The sequence below is a fragment of the Balaenoptera ricei genome, chromosome 5 (genome assembly GCF_028023285.1).
Source record: "Balaenoptera ricei isolate mBalRic1 chromosome 5, mBalRic1.hap2, whole genome shotgun sequence".
Classification (NCBI taxonomy): Eukaryota; Metazoa; Chordata; class Mammalia; order Artiodactyla; family Balaenopteridae; genus Balaenoptera; species Balaenoptera ricei.
Window position 1 is genome coordinate 2873295 of NC_082643.1, and position 20232 is coordinate 2893526.

The following is a 20232-nucleotide window of genomic DNA, read 5'->3' on the forward strand; positions in this document are numbered from 1 at the left end:
AATAACATTAATTTAATTTATTTAAATAAAGGCCTTTTATTTTATGTATTTAAAGACATTTTATTGGGGGTACTGCAGTAACCGCTGAGCCCAGAAGGCTGACAAGCCTGAGGATTTTGGGTGCAGACGCCCCATAGTAACAGTAGCAATAACCCAAATCAAATGGCAGGCCAAAAATAACTAAAATATTTTAAAATAATTTGTTTTATTACTATAAAAACTTTAAGTAATCAGGGAATTGATTATTTAATCATCAGGTGTTTTAATCTCAACTTTATAAAATGTACCAAAGCGAGAGTATTCTTAAGTTGATGAAATCACAGATACATTATTTATTTTGCATGATTCACAGTTTCTTAATATAAGCTGAAATCAATTATACTTCAATTTAAAAATAAAGTAAAATAAAATTTTTTAAAATGCATAAGCTGGGGACTTCCCTGGTGGTCCAGTGGTTAAGACTCCGTGCTTCCACCGCAGGGGGTGTGGGTTCGATCCCTGGTCACAGAATTAAGATCCTGCATGCCGTGTGGCATGGCCAAAAAAATTAATAAATAAGTAAATAATTTAAAAATTAAAAAAAAATACATAAGCTGAAAACTGTGCTTATAGCAGCCTGCACTAGAGTTTCTCGTACTTTATAATTTTGGGGCCATTTCAGGCGAGGAAGGGGAAGCCCTGAGGGTGAGGCCTGAAGGGGTCTGTGAAGCAGAGATGGTTTAAACTGTCCCACGGAAGAAGTAAAGAAATGTGTGAGGGGAGCCCAAAAAGGGACAGGGCGGGAGGTGGGGGGAGAGACGTGGGCTAGAGAAGGTGGAAGCTGGATAGGGACACACAGGCTATTAGCTCTGATGCTGTGTAACGAGCGACCCCAAAACTTAATGGCTTAAAGCAACAACTATTTAGCATCTTGCGGTTTCTGTGGTCAGGAACCTGGGAGCTGCCTGGCTGGGTGCCTCAGGTTCAAGGTCTCCCAGGAGGTTGCCATGAAGGTGTCAGCTGAGGCTGAGGTCTCAGGTGAAGACTTGGCATTAAGAGTACGGTTGAGGGCAGGATTTGGTTCCTCAAGGGCTCCTGGGCCGTGTTTGTTGCCTCTTCACGTGGCAGCTGGCTCTTTCCAGATGGACCACAAGAGAGAGGGAGCAGGCAAGACAGGGACCACAGCCACTGTGCCACCTACTCTTATAGGTGACAGCCCATCCCTCTGCCACATTCTATCTGCTAGAAACGGGTCACGAAGCCCAGCCACCCTGAAGGGTAGGGCACTCCACAAGGGCGCGAATACCATGACGCAGGGATCGCTGGGGCCATCGGGAAGCTGTCTGTGACAGGCAGCCAGTGAGAACCCCACAGTGGTGATGTGGCTGAGGGTATTTTCAGAGCAAGGACGCTCACTATCAAACTTTCAGCTGCTTACAGAGCTGCTTCAGCCTCTTAGACATCAAAACCGACCCTTGCACCATCCATCAAGGGCTGGGAGACTGACTCACCACTGAAGAGGTGGGGTGAGGCGGGTGTGGGAGGGCAGGGGTTGGTGGGTAGAGAGTTGAAAGTTATCCGGACTTGGATATTTGCTTGTCTCACTCTTTCATTCCTGTATTTTCTGGGGCCTTTTGGAGCCTTCCACTTTTAGTGACCGGGATCCTATCAGTCCTGTTAGACCACTAGTATTCTGGAACCTGCCATTTAGAAACGCTAGCAATATCACTCATGTTTTTCTAAAGCAAGCATCAATTCTTGTACATTTTAAAGTAATTAAAATTTTTTAATTTTATTGGAGTATAGTTGATTTACAACGTTGTGTTAGTTTCAGGTGTACAGCTAAAGTAATTCTTTAAGAGTTATAAAAAGTAGGTTGTTACTATTGACCAACTAAGTAATCAACTCCTAAATAACTCTAAATATACACTAAAAGTTATTTAATTCTAACAAGAAAGGAAACCCCCCCAATACATGGATACATACATGCATGTATTTATGTCTAAAACCATTTGCTCATCTATTTAAGCAATATTTTTCTTCCTTAACTGTATATTTTAAAAATTCCTTCTGATCTTCTCCAATTTTGTTAGAAGCAAAATTTGCACTAGACTTTAACATTGAAAAGCATTCTTCTGATTCCTGCCTTGTTCCAGGACTTGACTGATGGCATTTTTATCTGCCAAAGCTTATCATCCATTCCTAGAAAACGGCAGCCTCCATCAGCGGTCTATCTCGGTCTCTTTAACTGTCATGTCACAAAGTCACATTACAACAGACTCTCGGTAACCTGAAAAATACCAAGATGCTCCTAGATAACTAAAAATCCTGGTGAGTGAAAGTCCCTGCATCCACCAGACAAGCCCTGCAGGAAAAACCAGGATGGAGCCCACGTGGACAGGACGGGTGTTTAAAGCACAGTGTGCCCGCCCTGCTACGGGATGCTCTGTGATTTTTGTCCTCTTTTTTTGCGGTTTTGCATGACCCGAAATAAGTTAAAACGTACAAGAGAGGGTTTCACACATGAGAACCATGATATGACAGCACGTCATAGAGAAACGAACCAAGAGGAAAAGTAAAAGTGCTCCCACTCCCAACACGTGGGCAAGATGCTGCTTACCTGTTGGTGTGCTCACCTTGCGGCACAGACGCTTGTTCTTCTTAAACTCATGTTTGCGGTCCAGAGAGGAACCGCTTTGCCTTCCCTACCACTCCCCCCCGCCCCCACCCCGACCCCGAACTGGCTCAGGTCACCCTCGGACATCCTCCCCCATCCGCCAGAGCGTGGTGTTGGAGCACAGACCCGGCCTCTGTCTCAGATGGGAGAGATGCCCGTCCCATCTGAGCCCGAAGGGGCGGGAGGGACGCTCCCCGGTGAGCGCGGGGGGCAGGGGCGCGGGCGCCAGCAGATGCCCAAGTGCAAGGTCAGGGCGGCGTGTCCTTGCGCTGTCCTCCGGAGCGGGCTTCCCACGCAGGGCATCCCAAACGCCCCGTTCCCTGGAGAGGGTCCTCAAGGAGCTCCATCCGCAGTGTTGGGCTTTGTCTTCTCGTCTTTAACCACGCTCAGAGCCGGCTTCGCATCCGCAGGCATTTCTGAGGCACGTTCAGGTGGACAAGGGGAGGGGGCGCCCCCAACCTCCCCCCGCATTCAACCTGCAGAAGGACCCTCACTGAGAATGCCTTAGGTTTGCTTATGAGGATACTGTCAAAGAAGTTTGTTTACAATGATAACTAATAGTTTTAGGAACTGAGACAATCCCACCCGAAACTAACACAACATTGTAAATCAACTATACTTCAATTAAAAAAAGGACTGAGGGGCTTCCCTGGGGGCGCAGTGGTTGAGAATCCACCTGCCAGTGCAGGGGACACGGGTTCGATCCCTGGTCCGGGAAGATCCCACATGCCGTGGAGCAACTAAGCCCGTGCGCCACAACTACTGAGCCTGCGCTCTAGAGCCCATGAGCCACAACTACTGAGCCCACGTGTCACAACTACTGAAGCCCACGCGCCTAGAGCCCGTGCTCCACAACGAGAGAAGCCACCTCAATGAGAAGCCCGCTCACTGCAACAAAGAGTAGCCCCCGCTCGCCGCAACTAGAGAAAGCCTGCATGCAGCAACGAAGACCCAACACAACCAAAAATAAATAAATTAATTTAAAAAAAAAAGGACTGAGATAATTTACCAGATGATAAAGAGTTCAAGAAATTATTTAACATCAGAATATAAAACACAAGCTTTTAGGTTGAAATACGAGATTCGAATTCCTTAAAATATAGATGTCAAAAGTTTACTTCTCATTATACTTATAAAAAATTATCCATCACTGATTTTCACAGAAAGAAAATACAAGAGTTTTCTAATGTAGCTTTTTTTTTAAATGATAGGGATTTCTGAAAAAAATCACTGTCAAGAAAGATAAAGTAACATCAGTTTGTCATATCTCAATGGAGTCTACATTCAACACAGATTAGCTTTAGAAAAACAAAAAACAAAAAACAAGAAGGCACAGCTGGACCTGTTAAGCTTTTTGTTTCTGTGTTTTCTTTCACTACACACAAAAGTCTCAGGCATTTTTGATTTCCTGAAAGCACCACAATAAATAGTTTTGAAAATCGTTGAGATGATGTAAGAAAGAAGCTTGAAAATGTATAGATAATATCGAGATTCAGAGAGATTGATTAAAGAATGGAATGCAGACCATGTGATTTTAAACAGTCACTAAATTTGATCCCAACTTAGGATTTTCAGTCAACTTCCCTTGAAGGTATTTATTCTTTAGAATGTTTTGAATTTTTATGATTCTTTTGGAATATTGGTCACCTGTTCTCAATTTTTTATATTAGGTCAGGATCTACTTAAAAATGAGTTAAAAGCCACATGAATTTTGTGTCTGTCTGGAAAATAGGGTCTGACTTCCACAGATGCCCTAGAGATCGCAAATATATACTGCATTACAGCCCTGTTATTTTAGCTGTCACAGAAGAGACAAAAGTAGATTTAACGTTGGAGAAATCTTGGTAGGAAATGTGCACTGGGGTATAGGCTACTTTTGACTCCTAGGATTAAAGCTTCTTGGTGAAAGAAGACAGTCTTTTGATAACACATCAATTAACGTAGACGTTATTTTTAAAATTGTGCCTTGCTGAAAGATGTCCCTTGGTATCAGCACATTAGCTTTTTTTGACCCAGCTGGGAAGGCAGTGAAAATAAAGTTAACAGTGGTGTTAATCAAGCCTCTCTATTTTTTTTTAAACCTCTCTTAATTTTGACAGCATCTGGATTTCATTCTTCTTACTGGGTAGCGCTACCATTGTTCTGTTTTATGTTTTGACCGTCTGTGCTTACTGGTAACCGCGGCAGGCTTGAGAAGTGGCAGACAGGTGTGACTACCTAACTTAAGTGTAGGCCTGGTGAGTGGGAGAGAGAAGTGATCGCATTTTTAATAGATAGAATATGTTTGCAATTCATGGTAGTGTGAGTACAATAATCAGAACAAAGACGGGTGGTGAAAAGAGACATGTGAGCTAGGAGCAAGGGGCATTGTGTATAAGTCATTGAAACCTCCAGCCTAGACTCAGCCTTAAGATCAGATAAGGATAAATTTACTGTTTAAAATCTTAAAGAGGCTTCCAAGAAAATGCTCTTCTTTGAATTTTCTTGCAGAAACATAAAAACAACTGGCTGTATAACAGGGTAACAGAGTTTTAGTAAATGTAGCTTGAAATATGTTCAGATGAATGCAAAGTGCTATGTTTTCTGGAAGAGGCTTTTTTTTTTTTTTTTTTTGCTTGAAACTGTTAGATTTGAGATGGGCTTTTGGGGGGGAGCTTTGTCCTTGCACATTAATACCACTAGACTATAAGCTGCTCAAAAAAAAAAAGATTACCTCTACCATTTCCCTGCTTCCGCCCCAGGGTACACAATAGGAGGTAAGAAATATTGTTGCCTGAATGACTAAAGTGTCACATTCAAAAGCACTTTCATTACCAAATGCAGAGCAGAGACCATTTACACCGTGGCTATTTCCAAAATCTATTGCTGCTAATTAATGAAATCTTATCTTCCATGAGATGTAACATCGATTTAGAATGATGGAAAGAGAATATCTTTCTTTTATTGTCATTTTTATTCCACCGTTTGTTTGTTTCCATAACAGCAAGAACATTGGCCTCGGATTCATTACTCAGGTTTCTCTCCCAGCCGAGCAAAGCCGCAGGCAGTGTCGGCAGAGGTGAGTGAAGCCCTAGCCCCCAGCTGTGTGCCAGAAGACGGCAGACCACCGAGCGCTCCTCGCCGCGTCTCTGTGGCCTGTTCCTCGCTATTTCACTGCTGTTTAGTATTTCCTGAGTGTGGCGGCGGCTGCGTCCTTTCGTTTCCTGTCTTCAGGGGCAGCGCCTGGCCCGCAGCTTCCTCACCCTTCCCGCTCCTCCTGCCCTGCGCCACCCCCTCTAACCACCTGCCACGCAGCTCGCCCCCCAGTCAGGATGTGAAAGCCTCCCTGGCCACCACCTGACTTCCCAGCGTCCCCCCAAAGACTGGAAATGACTCAGGTGGAGGGAGACAGGCAAAAGAGAGGAGGAAGCCGGGGCAAACCTCCTGACTAGGTGAGTACACTGGAGAGGAAGGCGTGCGCGGGGGGCGCAGACTCGGGCACCACCTTTACCCCCTTTGCCAGGAGGAACTCCGGGAGGGGCCAGGGACACAGACTGAAGGCAGACGCCTCCCAGGGGAGGCCGGGGTGCTCCGTTCGTACAGTGTTTTGGTCTCTCTTCCTTTTCAAATGCACCGACATTAAAATATCAGACTTGGTGGACAAATATAAGTGTTCAGCTTCTCTTGAAAAATCGTAGGACTTGGGCCCACATTCCTTCAGGGTAATAATCAGCTAGCGCCGAGCAGAGCTTCCCACGTGCCGTGACTTAGCATCGATCCCCAACCTTTTTGGCACCAGGGACCGGATTCATGGAAGACAATTTTTCCACGGGGGGCTGGGGGGCGAGGAGGGATGGTCGAGGCGGTGATGAGAGCCATGGGGAGTGACGCGGAGCGGCAGGTGAAGCTTTGCTCACTTGCCCCCGACTCACCTCCTGCTGTGTAGCCCGGTTCCTAACAGGCCATGGTCTAGTACCGGTCCTCGGCCCCGGGGGTTGGGGACCCCTGACTTAGGGAGACCCTGAACACACGTGTGTACATACACACACACATGCACACAAATACAGACACAGACATACACACATGTACGCACGTACACATATGCATACATATGTAAACACACGTGCACATACAAATACGTATGCGCACATACACAGGCATACACATACACACATGTACACACATACGCACACACATGCACATACATACGTGCACGCGTGCAAACACATACAGGCACATATACAGACAAACATACACACACATGCACACAAATACATTCACAGACACACACATATGCATACATGCATGCACAATAAACACACACACACATACATATGCACACATACACAGACATACACATGTACGCTCATGTACACACATATGCACGCACATACACATACATACACACATGCAAACACATACAGGCACACGTGCAGGCATAAACATACACACACACGTACACATATGCATACACACATACGCACATAAACACACACACATAAACATACGCACACATGCATACACGCATGCGCGCGCACATGGGCACACATATACATACACACACGTTTTGCACATAATAAAGGATCTATCTACCCAGTGGCACAGACTGTAACTACCCATTTGTGTGGGTAAAGCAGACTGAAAATGGTGAGAAGTTTGGGTCTTAGGACTGGGCTCTTCCACTTTCTAAACCTGTAACCTTGCCGATGTAAGCCTCCACCCTCCTTTGGTGTGGGTTGGGTGATGTTGCCGTCCGTCCCCACAGGGTTGCCATGAGGATCATTTGTTTTTTAACGATTGGAGTGAAGGTACCAAGTACACGCGGAACGGCAGAACTGCACGGCTGCCCAAACGTTTTGTTGGTCATTCTGTGGCATTAAGTGTTATCTGCTGTATGTTCCCTCTTTTAAAAATACAAACAGACATGGATGGATCATTAATATATTGATTTCCGAGTTCGTAATAACACCTAGAAGAACATAAGGGTGGCCAGGACCCGGGACCCAGCACTTCGCATCCTTGGGTTCACCTGGCCCACACCTCCTCCTTCAGGTCCCCTCCAGGGATCTAGCATGGTTCCCGAAAGCTCCAGGTGTGTTTTGTTTCTGAGTTCCCCTCCACTCCCCATCGCTTAGAGCCATTCCTGGGAGACCTGGACAGGCTCTCCCTGCCCCGGGATCGTTCTCAACAGACTAAAGCCGTGCATGGTACAGGAGAAAGCCAGCAGAGGTTTCCCTCCCTCCCTCCCTTCCTTCGCTCCTTCCTTTTTTCTTTCTTTTCTTTAATTTGAAACAGATTCATACTGTAGCCGTTCTTATTCCAGCTTATCACCATGTCCGCTCAACTCTCTAAAATTCGTACAATAATGATCTTCCCTCTCACTCCCATCCCTCCCCCGTCTCACAGGGATGCAGAAATGCAGCCCTAACTGTGAACGATTCCGAGGCCCCAGGGATCCTGTTTCCAGGCTCCACAAGCCCGTCCGGCTGGCACTGTCCCCTCGCTCAGGACCACAAGCAGCCCGTTCCTCTTCTGCAGACACCCCTCCCACTGCCCCACACACAGACGCCTGCTTCCCTAACCTGCCTGCACGCACTGAGAACAGAAAGCAGCGTGTCTGACATCCTTTCCTGAAAGGCAGGCAGTTACCTAGGGACCCTACACACATCGGGGGAAACCACCTGAGACCTGGGTTCTGTAAACCTGGTATGTGGAGCACAGAGGCCGCCCACTTCTCAGCGCTGTGCCCGCCTGCCTCTGTCCTTGTCCAGCTGAGTTGCTGAATCCCCAGACCCTCCTGCCTTCTCGCTGGAGGCCCTGACATTTTTCCTGGTCTGGTTCCCTGGCCCCTCCCACCCTGCCCTCATCACTCCTCCAGAAAACGCTTCCCATCATAATAATCTCTACAGCAACTGCTCTGCCAGCAATAGAGTCAGCATTTTTAATCATTCGAGAGGATACTGAACACCCTGGGCTGAGGCATTGCGATTTAACTTCTTCCCCAGGTCCAAGGCTTCCACAAGAAAATCTGCAGGACTGAAAAGGCCTATCGAAGCCTCTCCCACCCCATAGAGTTTGAGTTTGCCGGATGGCCACATTTAAAGCCATCAGAAGCGTGGGGCTCTGGGGTCAAAGCGCCTGAATGCTTTCCTACTTCAGGAGCAATCCCCTTCGACCTCCTTAAGGAAGGGCGCATCACCAGGAGTTCGTGAAGGATTGAGGTGGGAGAAAAGCATTAAAGCCCCAAGGCACGTGTGCTGGCAGGAGGAATGACAAGACGTGGGGTGTCTGTGATCCTTGCTGGCACCACCTGACCCCTTCCCTTCTTCCTTCTGAGGACTTCCAAATGCCACGGGAAACGGAACCACATGAAGAAAGCTCAGCATCCAGGAGCTTTCGTACTTGTAGTTTCTGTTGCCACAAGGAATAAAAAAAAAAAAAAATTCTTGAAGGGTAAGGTTTATATGGTAAGCATCAGTATCAATTATGTTCTGACCAGATTCTGAAGTTCAGGTGGATACCCAGGAAGGAGGGTTCTCTCCCTTCCTGAGCACCGTGCATTTTTCAAGACAAGGATAAAGAAAGCTTTCTCTGCAGAGGCTAGCTTCCAGCTCCCAATGTGAATTTATGCCACTGACAGTGACCAATATACTGCTCACACCTGTGTCAGACAGGGAGGGCCCGCTCATGTCAGCTTAGATCTCTCCAGCTCACAAAGATAACCCATGTTCCAGCGCCTCCCCCTCCCCCTTCCTCATTTCCTTTTTCCCTCCCAGAGGTATGTTGTATTTCATTGTAAAGCACTTAGAGACTGCAGCAATATACACCGTATAAATAATAAATGGAACGCGATGGGACTGGAACAGTTGAGTTTCCACGGTGATCTGATGTCTGGCTTTTCTAGGGAATCCAATCAACAAGATTGAAGACTGGCTGCAGGATTGTGGGGAATATAGTGATGAAATCTGAAGTAGAACATCGCCAGCACTCCAGAAGCTCCTTCTGTCCCCTTCTGTTCACTGCCCTGCTTCCAAGGGTAACCAATACCCTGACTTGTAGCAGCAAAGATAAATTTTGGACCAGCACCTCCCATCAGGAAACTTCCACAAGCCTCTTAGATAGCCTCATCCACCAGAGGGCAGACAGCAGAAGCAAGAAGAACTACAATCCTGCAACCTGTGGAACAAAAACCACATTCACAGAAAGATAGACAAGATGAAAGGCAGAGGGCTATGTACCAGATGAAGGAACAAGATAAAACCCCAGAAAAACAACTAAATGAAATGGAGATAGGCAATCTTCCAGAAAAAGAATTCAGAATAATGACAGTGAAGATGATCCAGGACCTCGGAAAAAGAATGGAGGCAAAGATCAAGAAGATGCAAGAAATGTTTAACAAAGACCTAGAAGAATTAAAGAACAAACAGAGATGAACAATACAATAACTGAAATGAAAAATACACTGGAAGGAATCAGTAGCAGAATAACTGAGGCAGAAAAATGGATAAGTGACCTAGAAGACAGAATGGTGGAATTCACTGCTGCAGAACAGATAAAGAAAACAGAATGAAAAGAAATGAAGACAGCCTAAGAGACCTCTGGGACAGCATTAAACACAACAACATTCGCATTGTAGGGGTCCCAGAAGGAGAAGAGAGAGAGAAAGGACCCGAGAAAATATTTGAAGAGATTAGAGTCAAAAACTCCCCTAACATGGGAAAGGAAATAGCCACCCAAGTCCAGGAAGCGCAGCAAGTCCCATACAGGAGAAACCCAAGGAGAAACATGCCGAGACACATAGGAATCAAATTGGCAAAAATTAAAGACAAAGAAAAGTTATTGAAAGCAGCAAGGGAAAAACAACAAATAACACACAAGGGAACTCCCATAAGGTGAACAGCTGATTTCTCAGAAGAAATTCTACAAGCCACAAGGGAGTGGCATGATATACTTAAAGTGATGAAAGGGAAGAACCTACAACCAAGATTACTCTACCCAGCAAGGATCTCATTCAGATTCGATGGAGAAATCAAAAGCTTTACAGGGCTTCCCTGGGGGCGCAGTGGTTGAGAATCTGCCTGCCAATGCAGGGGACACGGGTTCGAATCCTGGTCTGGGAAGTTCCCACATGCCACGGAGCAACTAGGCCCGTGAGCCACAACTACTGAGCCTGCACATCTGGAGCCTGTGCTCTGCAAAAAGAGAGGCCGTGATAGTGAGAGGCCCATGCACCGCGATGAAGAGTGGCCCCCGCTTGCCGCAACTAGAGAAAGCCCTCGCACAGAAACGAAGACTGAACACAGCCAAAAATAAATAAATTAAAAAAAAAAAAAAAAGCTTTACAGACAAGCAAAAGCTAAGAGAATTTAGCACCACCAAACCAGCTCTACAACAAATGCTAAAGGCACTTCTCTAAGTGGGAAACACAAGAGAAGAAAAGGACCTACAAAAACAAACCCAAAACAATTAAGAAAATGGTCATAGGAACATACATATCGATAATTACCTTAAACGTGAATGGATTAAATGCTCCAACCAAAAGACACAGGCTTGCTGAATGGATACAAAAACAAGACCCATATATATGCTGTCTACAAGAGACCCACTTCAGACCTAGGGATACATACAGACTGAAAGTGAGGGGATGGAAAACGATATTCCATGTAAATGGAAATCAAAAGAAAGCTGGAGTAGCAATACTCATATCAGATAAAATAGACTTTAAGATAAAGAATATTACAAGAGACAAGGAAGGACACTACGTAATGATCAAGGGATCAATCCAAGAAGAAGATATAACAATTATAAATATATATGCACCCAACATATAAGCACCTCAATACATAAGGCAACTGCTAACAGCTATAAAAGAGGAAATCGACAGTAACACAATAATAGTGGGGGACTTTAACACCTCACTTACACCCATGGACAGATCATCCAAACAGAAAACTAATAAGGAAACACAAGCTTTAAATGACACAATAGACCTGATAGATTTAATTGATATTTATAGGACATTCCAACCAAAAACAGCATGTTACACTTTCTTCTCAAGTGCACACGGAACATTCTCCAGGATAGATCACATCTTGGGTCACAATTCAAGCCTCAGTAAATTTGAGAAAACTGAAATCATATCAAGCATCTTTTCTGACCACAACACTATGAGATTAGAAATCAATTACAGGGGAAAAAAACGTAAAAATCACAAACACATGGAGGCTAAACAATACGTTACTAAATAACCAAGAGATCACTGAAGAAATCAAAGAGGAAATCAAAAAATACCTAGAGACAAACGACAATGAAAACATGACAATCCAAAAACCTATGGGATGCAGCAAAAGCAGTTCTAAGAGGGAAGTTTATAGCTATACAAGCCTACCTCAAGAAACAAGAAAAATCTCAAATAAACAATCTAACCTTACACCTAAAGGAACTAGAGAAAGAAGAACAAACAAAACCCAAAGTTAGCAGAAGGAAAGAAATCATAAAGATCAGAGCAGAAATAAATGAAATAGAAACAAAGAAAATAATAGCAAAGATCAATAAAACTAAAAGCTGGTTCTTTGAGAAGGTAAACAAAATTGATAAACCATTAGCCAGACTCATCAAGAAAAAGAGGGAGAGGACTCAAATCAATAAAATTAGAAATGAAAAAGGAGAAGTTACAACAGACACTGCAGAAATACAAAGGATCATGGGAGATTACTACAAGCAACTGAAGGCCAATAAAATGGACAACCTGGAAGAAATGGACAGATTCTTAGAAATGCACAACCTTCTGAGACTGAACCAGGAAGAAATAGAAATTATGAATAGACCAATCACAAGTAATGAAATTGAAACTGTGATTAAAAATCTTCCAACAAACAAAAGTCCAGGACCAGATGGCTTCACAGGTGAATACCATCAAACATTTAGAGAAGAGCTAACACCCATCCTTCTCAAACTCTTCCAAAAAATTGCAGAGGAAGGAAAACTCCCAAACTCATTCTACGAGGCCACCATCACCCTGATACCAAAACCAAACAAAGATACTGCAAAAAAGAAAATTACAGACCAATATCACTGATGAACATAGATGCAATAATCCTCAACAAAATACTAGCAAACAGAATCCAACAACACATTAAAAGGATCATACACCATGATCAAGTGGGATTTATCCCAGAGATGCAAGTATTCTTCAATATACGCAAATCAATCAATGTGATACACCATATTAACAAATTGAAGAATAAAAACCATATGATCATCTCAACAGATGCAGAAAAAGCTTTAGACAAAATTCAACACCCATTTATGATAAAAACTCTCCAGAAAGTGGGCATAGAGGGAACTTATTTCAACATAATAAAGGCCATATACGACAAACCCACAGCAAACATCATTCTCAATGGTGAAAAACTGAAAGCATTTCCTCTAAGATCAGGAACAAGACAAGGATGTCCACTCTCACCACTATTATTCAACATAGTTTTGGAAGTCCTAGCCACGGCAATCAAAGAAGAAAAAGAAATAAAAGGAATACAAATTGCAAAAGAAGAAGTAAAACTGTCACTGTTTGCAGATGACGTGATACTATACATAGAGAATCCTAAAGATGCTACCAGAAAACTACTAGAGCTAATCAAAGAATCTGGTAAAGTTGCAGGATACAAAATGAATGCACAGAAATCTCTTGCATTCCTATACACTAATGATGAAAAATCTGAAAGAGAAATTAAGGAAACACTCCCATTTACCACTGCAACAAAAAGAATAAAATACCTAGGAATAAACCTACTTAGGGAGACAAAAGACCTGTATGCAGAAAACTAAAAGACACTGATGAAAGAAATTAAAGATGATACAAACAGATGGAGAGATATACCATGTTCTTGGATTGGAAGAATCAACATTGTGAAAATGACTCTACTACCCAAAGCAATCTACAGATTCAATGCAATCCCTATCATATTACCAATGGCATTTTTTACAGAACTAGAACAAAAAATCTTAAAATTTGTATGGAGGCACTAAAGACCCCAAATAGCCAAAGAAGTCTTGAGGGAAAAAAACGGAGCTAGAGGAATCAGAGTCCCTGACTTCAGACTATACTACAAAGCTACAGTAATCAAGACAATATGGTACTGGCACAAAAACAGAAATATAGATCAATGGAACAGGATAGAAAGCCCAGAGATAAACCTACACACCTATGGTCAACTAATCTATGACAAAGGAGGCAAGGATATACAATGGAGAAAAGACAGTCTCTTCAATAAGTGGTGCTGGGAAAACTGGACAGCTACATGTAAAAGAATGAAATTAGAACACTCCCTAACACCATACACAAAAATAAACTCAAAATGGATTCGATACCTAAATGTAAGAAAGACCAGACACTATCAAACTCTTAGAGGAAAACATAGGAAGAACACTCTTTGACATAAATCACAGCAAGATCTTTTTTGATCCACCTCCTAGAGTAATGGAAATAAAAACAAAAATAAACAAATGGGACCTAATGAAACTTCAAAGCTTTTGCATAGCAAAGGAAACCATAAACAAGACGAAAAGACAACCCTCAGAATGGGAGAAAATATTTGCAAATGAATCATCAAAGGATTAATCTCCAAAATATATAAACAGCTCCTGCAGCTCAATATTAAAATAACAAACAACCCAATCCAAAAATGGGCAGAAGACTAAACAGACATTTCTCCAAAGAAGACATACAGATGGCCAAGAAGCACATGAAAAGCTGCTCAACATCATGAATTATTAGAGAAATGCAAATCAAAACTACAATGAGGTATCACCTCACACCGGTTAGAATGGGCATCATCAGAAAATCTACAAACAACAAATGCTGGAGAGGGTGTGGAGAAAAGGGAACCCTCTTGCACTGTTGGTAGGAATGTAGATTGATACAGCCACTATGGAGAACAGTATGGAGGTTCGTTAAAGAACTAAAAATAGAATTACCATATGACCCAGCAATCCCACTCCTGGGCATATACCCAGAGAAAACCATAATTCAAAAAGACACATGCCCCCCAATGTTCATTGTGGTGCTATTTACAATAGCCAGGTCATGGAAGCAACCTAAATGCCCATCGAGAGACGAATGGATAAAGAAGATGTGGTACATATATACAATGGAATATTACTCAGCCATAAAAAGGAATGTAATTGGGTCATTTGTAGAGCCGTGGATGCATCTAGAGACTGTCATACAGAGTGAAGTAAGTCAGAAAGAGAAAAACAAATATCGTATATTAACAAATATATGTGGAACCTAGAAAATGGTACAGATGAACCGGTTTGCAGAGCAGAAATTGAGACACAGATGTAGAGAACAAAGGTGTGGACACCAAGCAGGGAAAGCGGGGTGGGGATGGTGGTGGTGGGATGAATTGGGCGATTGGGATTGACATGGATACACCAATGCGTATAAAATGGATGACTAATAAGAAATTCAATAAATAAATAAATAAATAAAGAAGTGGAACCGTCTTGGACACCCTGAGTTTGGCTCCCATCCCAAAGCAGACAGGTTTAGGCGTGCAAAAGCTGCCTCTTTGACAAGGCTAGTATTTTTTCCCCCTCCCTTTCTTGAATCCGTCATTTCATCTGCTTATTGGGATGAACGTCCCTGCATACGAAATATACGGAATAAAGGCAGAGACGGGAGGGCAGGGGAAAAAGGCATGGAGTATAACAGGATAGAAGTAAATAAAGCCCACAGTAAACAGGCACCTATTTACGAGGCATTGTGCAAGGTGATGAAGGGATACACAAGTATCGAGGTCTGAGACACAGGCCCCATTTCCAAGGGGCATGTGTAGCCCTGTATAGAGTCATCACACAGCAACTTGATAAACGCTGGGAGGTAGATGCTGTTACAGGAGAGAAGTCCATCTCAGTTGGGGAGACAAGCCTGGAAAGACTTCCTACCTGGGTCTTAAGCAGGATTGTAGAGATCTGAGGAACAAGCATTGGATGGAGAAACTATGAGGAAAAGCAGATGTATAGACACAGAAAGGGAACAGGTGAGCTCGGGGATCCACGGTGGGTGGGGTAAAGGAGGCTGAGCCCAGACTGGAGAGGAAAGAAAGAAAGGAAGTCACGTCCGTCCAGGAGGCCCTTCATCCCACGTCCTTCAAAAGAATTCTCATCTAATCTTCTACAGAGCCTTGTAAAATAGATACTATTATTCTCACTGTGCAGATGAGTAAATTGCAAAGTTAAGTATTAGCACGGGGGTGGGACTTGAATCTGGGTCCTCTGAGTCTGTGGCCTGTATTCCTTTGGGGATTCCACGGTCCCTATGTCCTTTCTGTTGCCTCGGAACCAGGTCTCAGGATTTGGAATTTATCTATGGACAGTTGGAGCCATTGAAGGTTTTTTCAACAAGGGAGAAATACAATAATCAGAAAAGAGAGAACAACCTTTAGGATGTTCAGTTCTTACGTTTATCAAAGGGCCTCCAGAGAAAAGGTTTCAGACGGGGCCGTTAGCAGGCAAGGAGTAGTGTTCTCATTGCTTAACTGCCCTTTACCACATCTGATAACTGATAATCTCATAGAAGATTTTACATCATTCTCTAATAATCTGAAATTAATCTGAGTTTTAAAATAATCTGATGTGTACAGCAGCTGAGGTGACATCTTCCTCCCTCTTATTTGGTTTCCAAAAGATTAATCACATCAGAGACACCTATTCCAAACTTAGTGCAAATGAAAATCACTGAAACATTCAGTGCTGGAGCACTTGTGCTTGGCTGAGGGTAGAGAAACTAGGAGAATCATTTAGAAAAGCAATTTGAAATTACAGACCTAGTCCTGAAAATGTTCATTTTTGGAAACTCAGATTAAGATGCTACTTCAGGGACTTCCCTTGTGGTCCAGTGGTAAAGAATCTGCCTTCCAATGCAGGGGACGTGGGTTCGATCCCTGGTCAGGGAACGAAGATCCCGCATGCCGAGGGGCAATTCAACCCGTGCGCTGCAACTTAGAGAGAAGTCCACGCACCTCAACTAGAGAAGTCCACAACAAAGGGCCCACACACCACAAGGAAGACCTAGCACAGCCAAAATAATAATAAAACAGAAATAATAAATAATAAATTTTAAAAAGATGCTACTTCAGTTGAAGCAAACTGTGTGTTAATATTAAAATGAAAGATACCAGTGCCATGTCAGAATATGGAAATATTTATGATGTAATGTTATATGGAAAAAGCTGAGTATATCATTATAATTTTTAAGATATCTGTATATCAATTAGTAACTATAGGAGAATAATACGGAAAGGGTCATTGTATTGCCTTGGGCTTTTTTTCTTTATAACTCTTGTTTTGTTGTTTTGCACATCTTCTAATGGTATTATTTTCTAAATGTCATGGTTGTAGGCACAGGCAACTAGGGTGAAAGGGGACAGAAAACCAGACTAGTTGCTAAGAGTGTCGTCAAACCACAATCAGCACTTCTTATGCTAAGAACAAGCAAAAGAAATACAGTTTCTGTCTGTTTTGTTTTGCCTTTGATCCTTGTTTATATTGTTAAACCAGAAATACCTGGTATTGAATGAAGGGAAGGTATAGAACTTCTTTTTATTTATTTTTATTTTTTATTTTTTAGAACTTCTTTTTAAAAATGTATGCCTCATATTTATAAGCAGGAAAACATGTACTTTACATTTTTTTTCAACGGTGTATATCTTCTTCTTTCTGAATAGGTTTAAGGGCAGCTCTGCCTAAACTTAGAGAAAAGGGTAAGAACTTTAAACTCTCTTTTAGGCATGTGATTCTGTGACTATCGTTGCAGAACCAGAGCTATTACAGGATAAAGAAAACAAACAGCTATAAAGAAAATACTGAAAACATGGCTAAGAGTGGCTTATTTCTGGTTAAAAGCATAATTATAACATAGAGGATAGTATACTTTTTCACTTTAACTGGCACATTTATGAAAAAACAATGGTATAGGAATGACTGAATAACTTGAACAGTATTTTAGAAAGCACGCTCCTACCCATTATCTTTATAGTTTTATGTAAAGTAAAATACTGACCCACAAATGGCTAATAATACCTTTAATTGGCCTTCCCAACTTGATTTTAGGATAGTGATTATAATGAATATACAGTAGTTTTAAAAAATCTAAGTGTAAATGTCATTGTGATGGATACTCTATAGCTTAATACATCTTTTTAAAATTTATTTTATTGGAGTCTAGTTGATTTACAATGTTGTGTTAATTTCTGCCACACAGCGAAGTGATTCAATTGTGCGTGTGTGTGTGTATGTGTGTGTGTGTGTGTGTGTGTGTATACATACGTTCTTCTTCATATTCTTTCCATGATGGTTTATCACAGGATACTGAACATAGTTCCCTGTGCTCTACAGTAGGACCTTGTTGTTTATCCATTCTATATGTAATAGTTTGCATCTGCTAATCCCAGACTCCACTCCATCCCTCCCCCACCCCCCCTCCCCCTTGGCAACCACAAGTCTGTTCTCTGTGTCTGTGAGTCTGTTTCTGTTTTGTAGATAAGTTCATTTGTGTCATATTTTAGATTCCACATGTAAGTGATATCATATGGTATTTGTCTTTCTCTGTCTGACTGACTTCACTTGCTATGATCATCTCTAGGTCTATCCATGTTGCTGCAAATGTATAGCCTAATACATCTGGAACATAGACCTAATCTGAGAGAGTTTATGATCTGAAAGGGGGTAACATGAATGTAGACATAGATCGTCGGACAGCTCAGAACAAGGAGAACAAAGAGAAAAGACAATGGCAGGGGTAGGAGAGCTGCCAGTAGATACACATACGAGTCTGCACAATACACAACACAGGGTGACACCTCCCTGGGCACTGGGATCCTCTGAGAGCCTGAGGGCCAAGTCTATTCTTTGCCACAGACCCCAGACAGCAAGCTTTCCTGAGGCTCCACATCCTAAAGAATGACTGTGAATCTAGGCGTGATAAAACATGGGGTCAAATCAAACGGTGAAGGTTGATAAGAGTTGATTTGAAAAGGCAGATGAGTTTTGTGAAGGCGTCCGTGGGGAGATAACGTCCGAGCTGGGAGGGGCGGCCGTCGCAGGGTTCACTGAGGAGACAGAGCTGACGGCCTGCAGAAGACGGGGTGGCGACCGGAGGGGCCGCGTCCCTCCCCACGGGAGGTGCGCAGGTGCCTGACCGTAGGGGCCGACCTCAGCCTTTGGCACGAGAGGCAGCACAGGGGCCCAGCGAGAGCATCCTCTGCAGTCGTTTCGAGGCCCGTGCAGAACTAAGGCGGGGTTCAGGGGCCCCCCCCAGGCGTGCAGGGCACGGCACAGTGAACCCTGCCAGGCCTGACTGTTGCACAGGGCGCCAGGCCCCGGGCGGGCCAAGCTAATTTCCAGGAGGAATCGAGTATGTTCCGAAGTTGCCATCAGAGGGATTGACACAGATTTCCAACGTTGCCAGCCAAGTCAGATAGGGAAATGGACTTGGGTTGGACCTTTAGGGAGAAGTCCAGTGTCAGGGCGGGACAGAGAGGGACAGAGCCAGAACCAAAAGCCCAGGGTTTAGAGCCAGGCCCCAAACAGGGAAGAGATTATGCCCCAGACATTGGGGGAAAACAATGAACAACAATGGCAGCTTGAACAAGGAATAGCGGCTAAGAAAACGTAGACCAGGAAGACAAGCATTTTCTGAATAGTTGTGTCTGGACGGGGCAGTTAACAGTTCCAAACCTGAGGGACTTTGGGGCGGCCAGAGAGCTGCAGGTTATCCTGCGGTTAAATCCCGCGCAAAGCAAACCAGCTAACATAAGCCTTAGCTGTGAGATGCCTTGACCGGATGTAAATCCCACTCCCAAAGTTCCCCTCGTGGAGTAGTATTAAGTACATGTAACGCATCTGAGTACCGACAACACAGGACAAGCTGGGGGGAAAGGCATACCGCCGGAAAACCGCAGACCGAAGGCAGGGCCGGGGAGTTTGGCCTCTGCTGGGCGGATCCCACCACCGCCCAAGCCCCAGGCCCGAGCCGCTCTGCCCCTTCCCCTCCAGACCCTCAGGCCCGACTTGCCTCACCCTGACACTGGGGACACGGCTGGCCCGAGGCTGGATCCCGAGACGCTCGTTCGTGCTGGGCAGGGAGAGATGTGGGTCCTCCATGAATCCTTTGAACAGGACGACAGGCTTGTAAGAGAACTGAACGCTTAGAAGACTGAGCCCAAACACCAGGAGCCCCATGGAAACGGAGGCCTTCCCTCTGGGAAATGCCGGCTGTCTCATGACTGACGGGGGGAGCGTGGCAGCGCGGAGAGCAGGGACCCAACGTCAGCAGACGTGCGGTGGCACAGAGGCTGGCATGATCAGAGAGCCCGGCAACAGCGGGGACGCACAGCACACATCAGCAGGGGCGCCGGGGCGGCACCCACACAGGTGTACGTGCAGAGAGCAGGACCACAGCTGCCTGCCAAGGGGAGACGGGGCCACCCAGCGGTCCCGCCGGAGCAGACAAACAGGCGCGGTGACCGCAGTGCGAGGAGCGGCAAACAGGATGCTATTTTATTACCCTTGAAGCAGTTATCCCTTGATCGTCC

The 20232-nt window shown here is 44.1% G+C and overlaps 1 protein-coding gene across 1 annotated transcript in view; it reads right to left on the reverse strand.

Annotated features, from left to right (window-relative positions):
• Positions 1–20232, reverse strand: part of SPMIP2 (sperm microtubule inner protein 2) — a 139660-nt gene that overhangs the window by 98912 nt on the left and 20516 nt on the right. The window contains exon 2 of the mRNA XM_059924322.1: positions 19718–19806. Within this exon, the coding sequence (XP_059780305.1) occupies positions 19718–19806 (89 nt within the window). The remainder of the gene's footprint in view (positions 1–19717; positions 19807–20232) is intronic.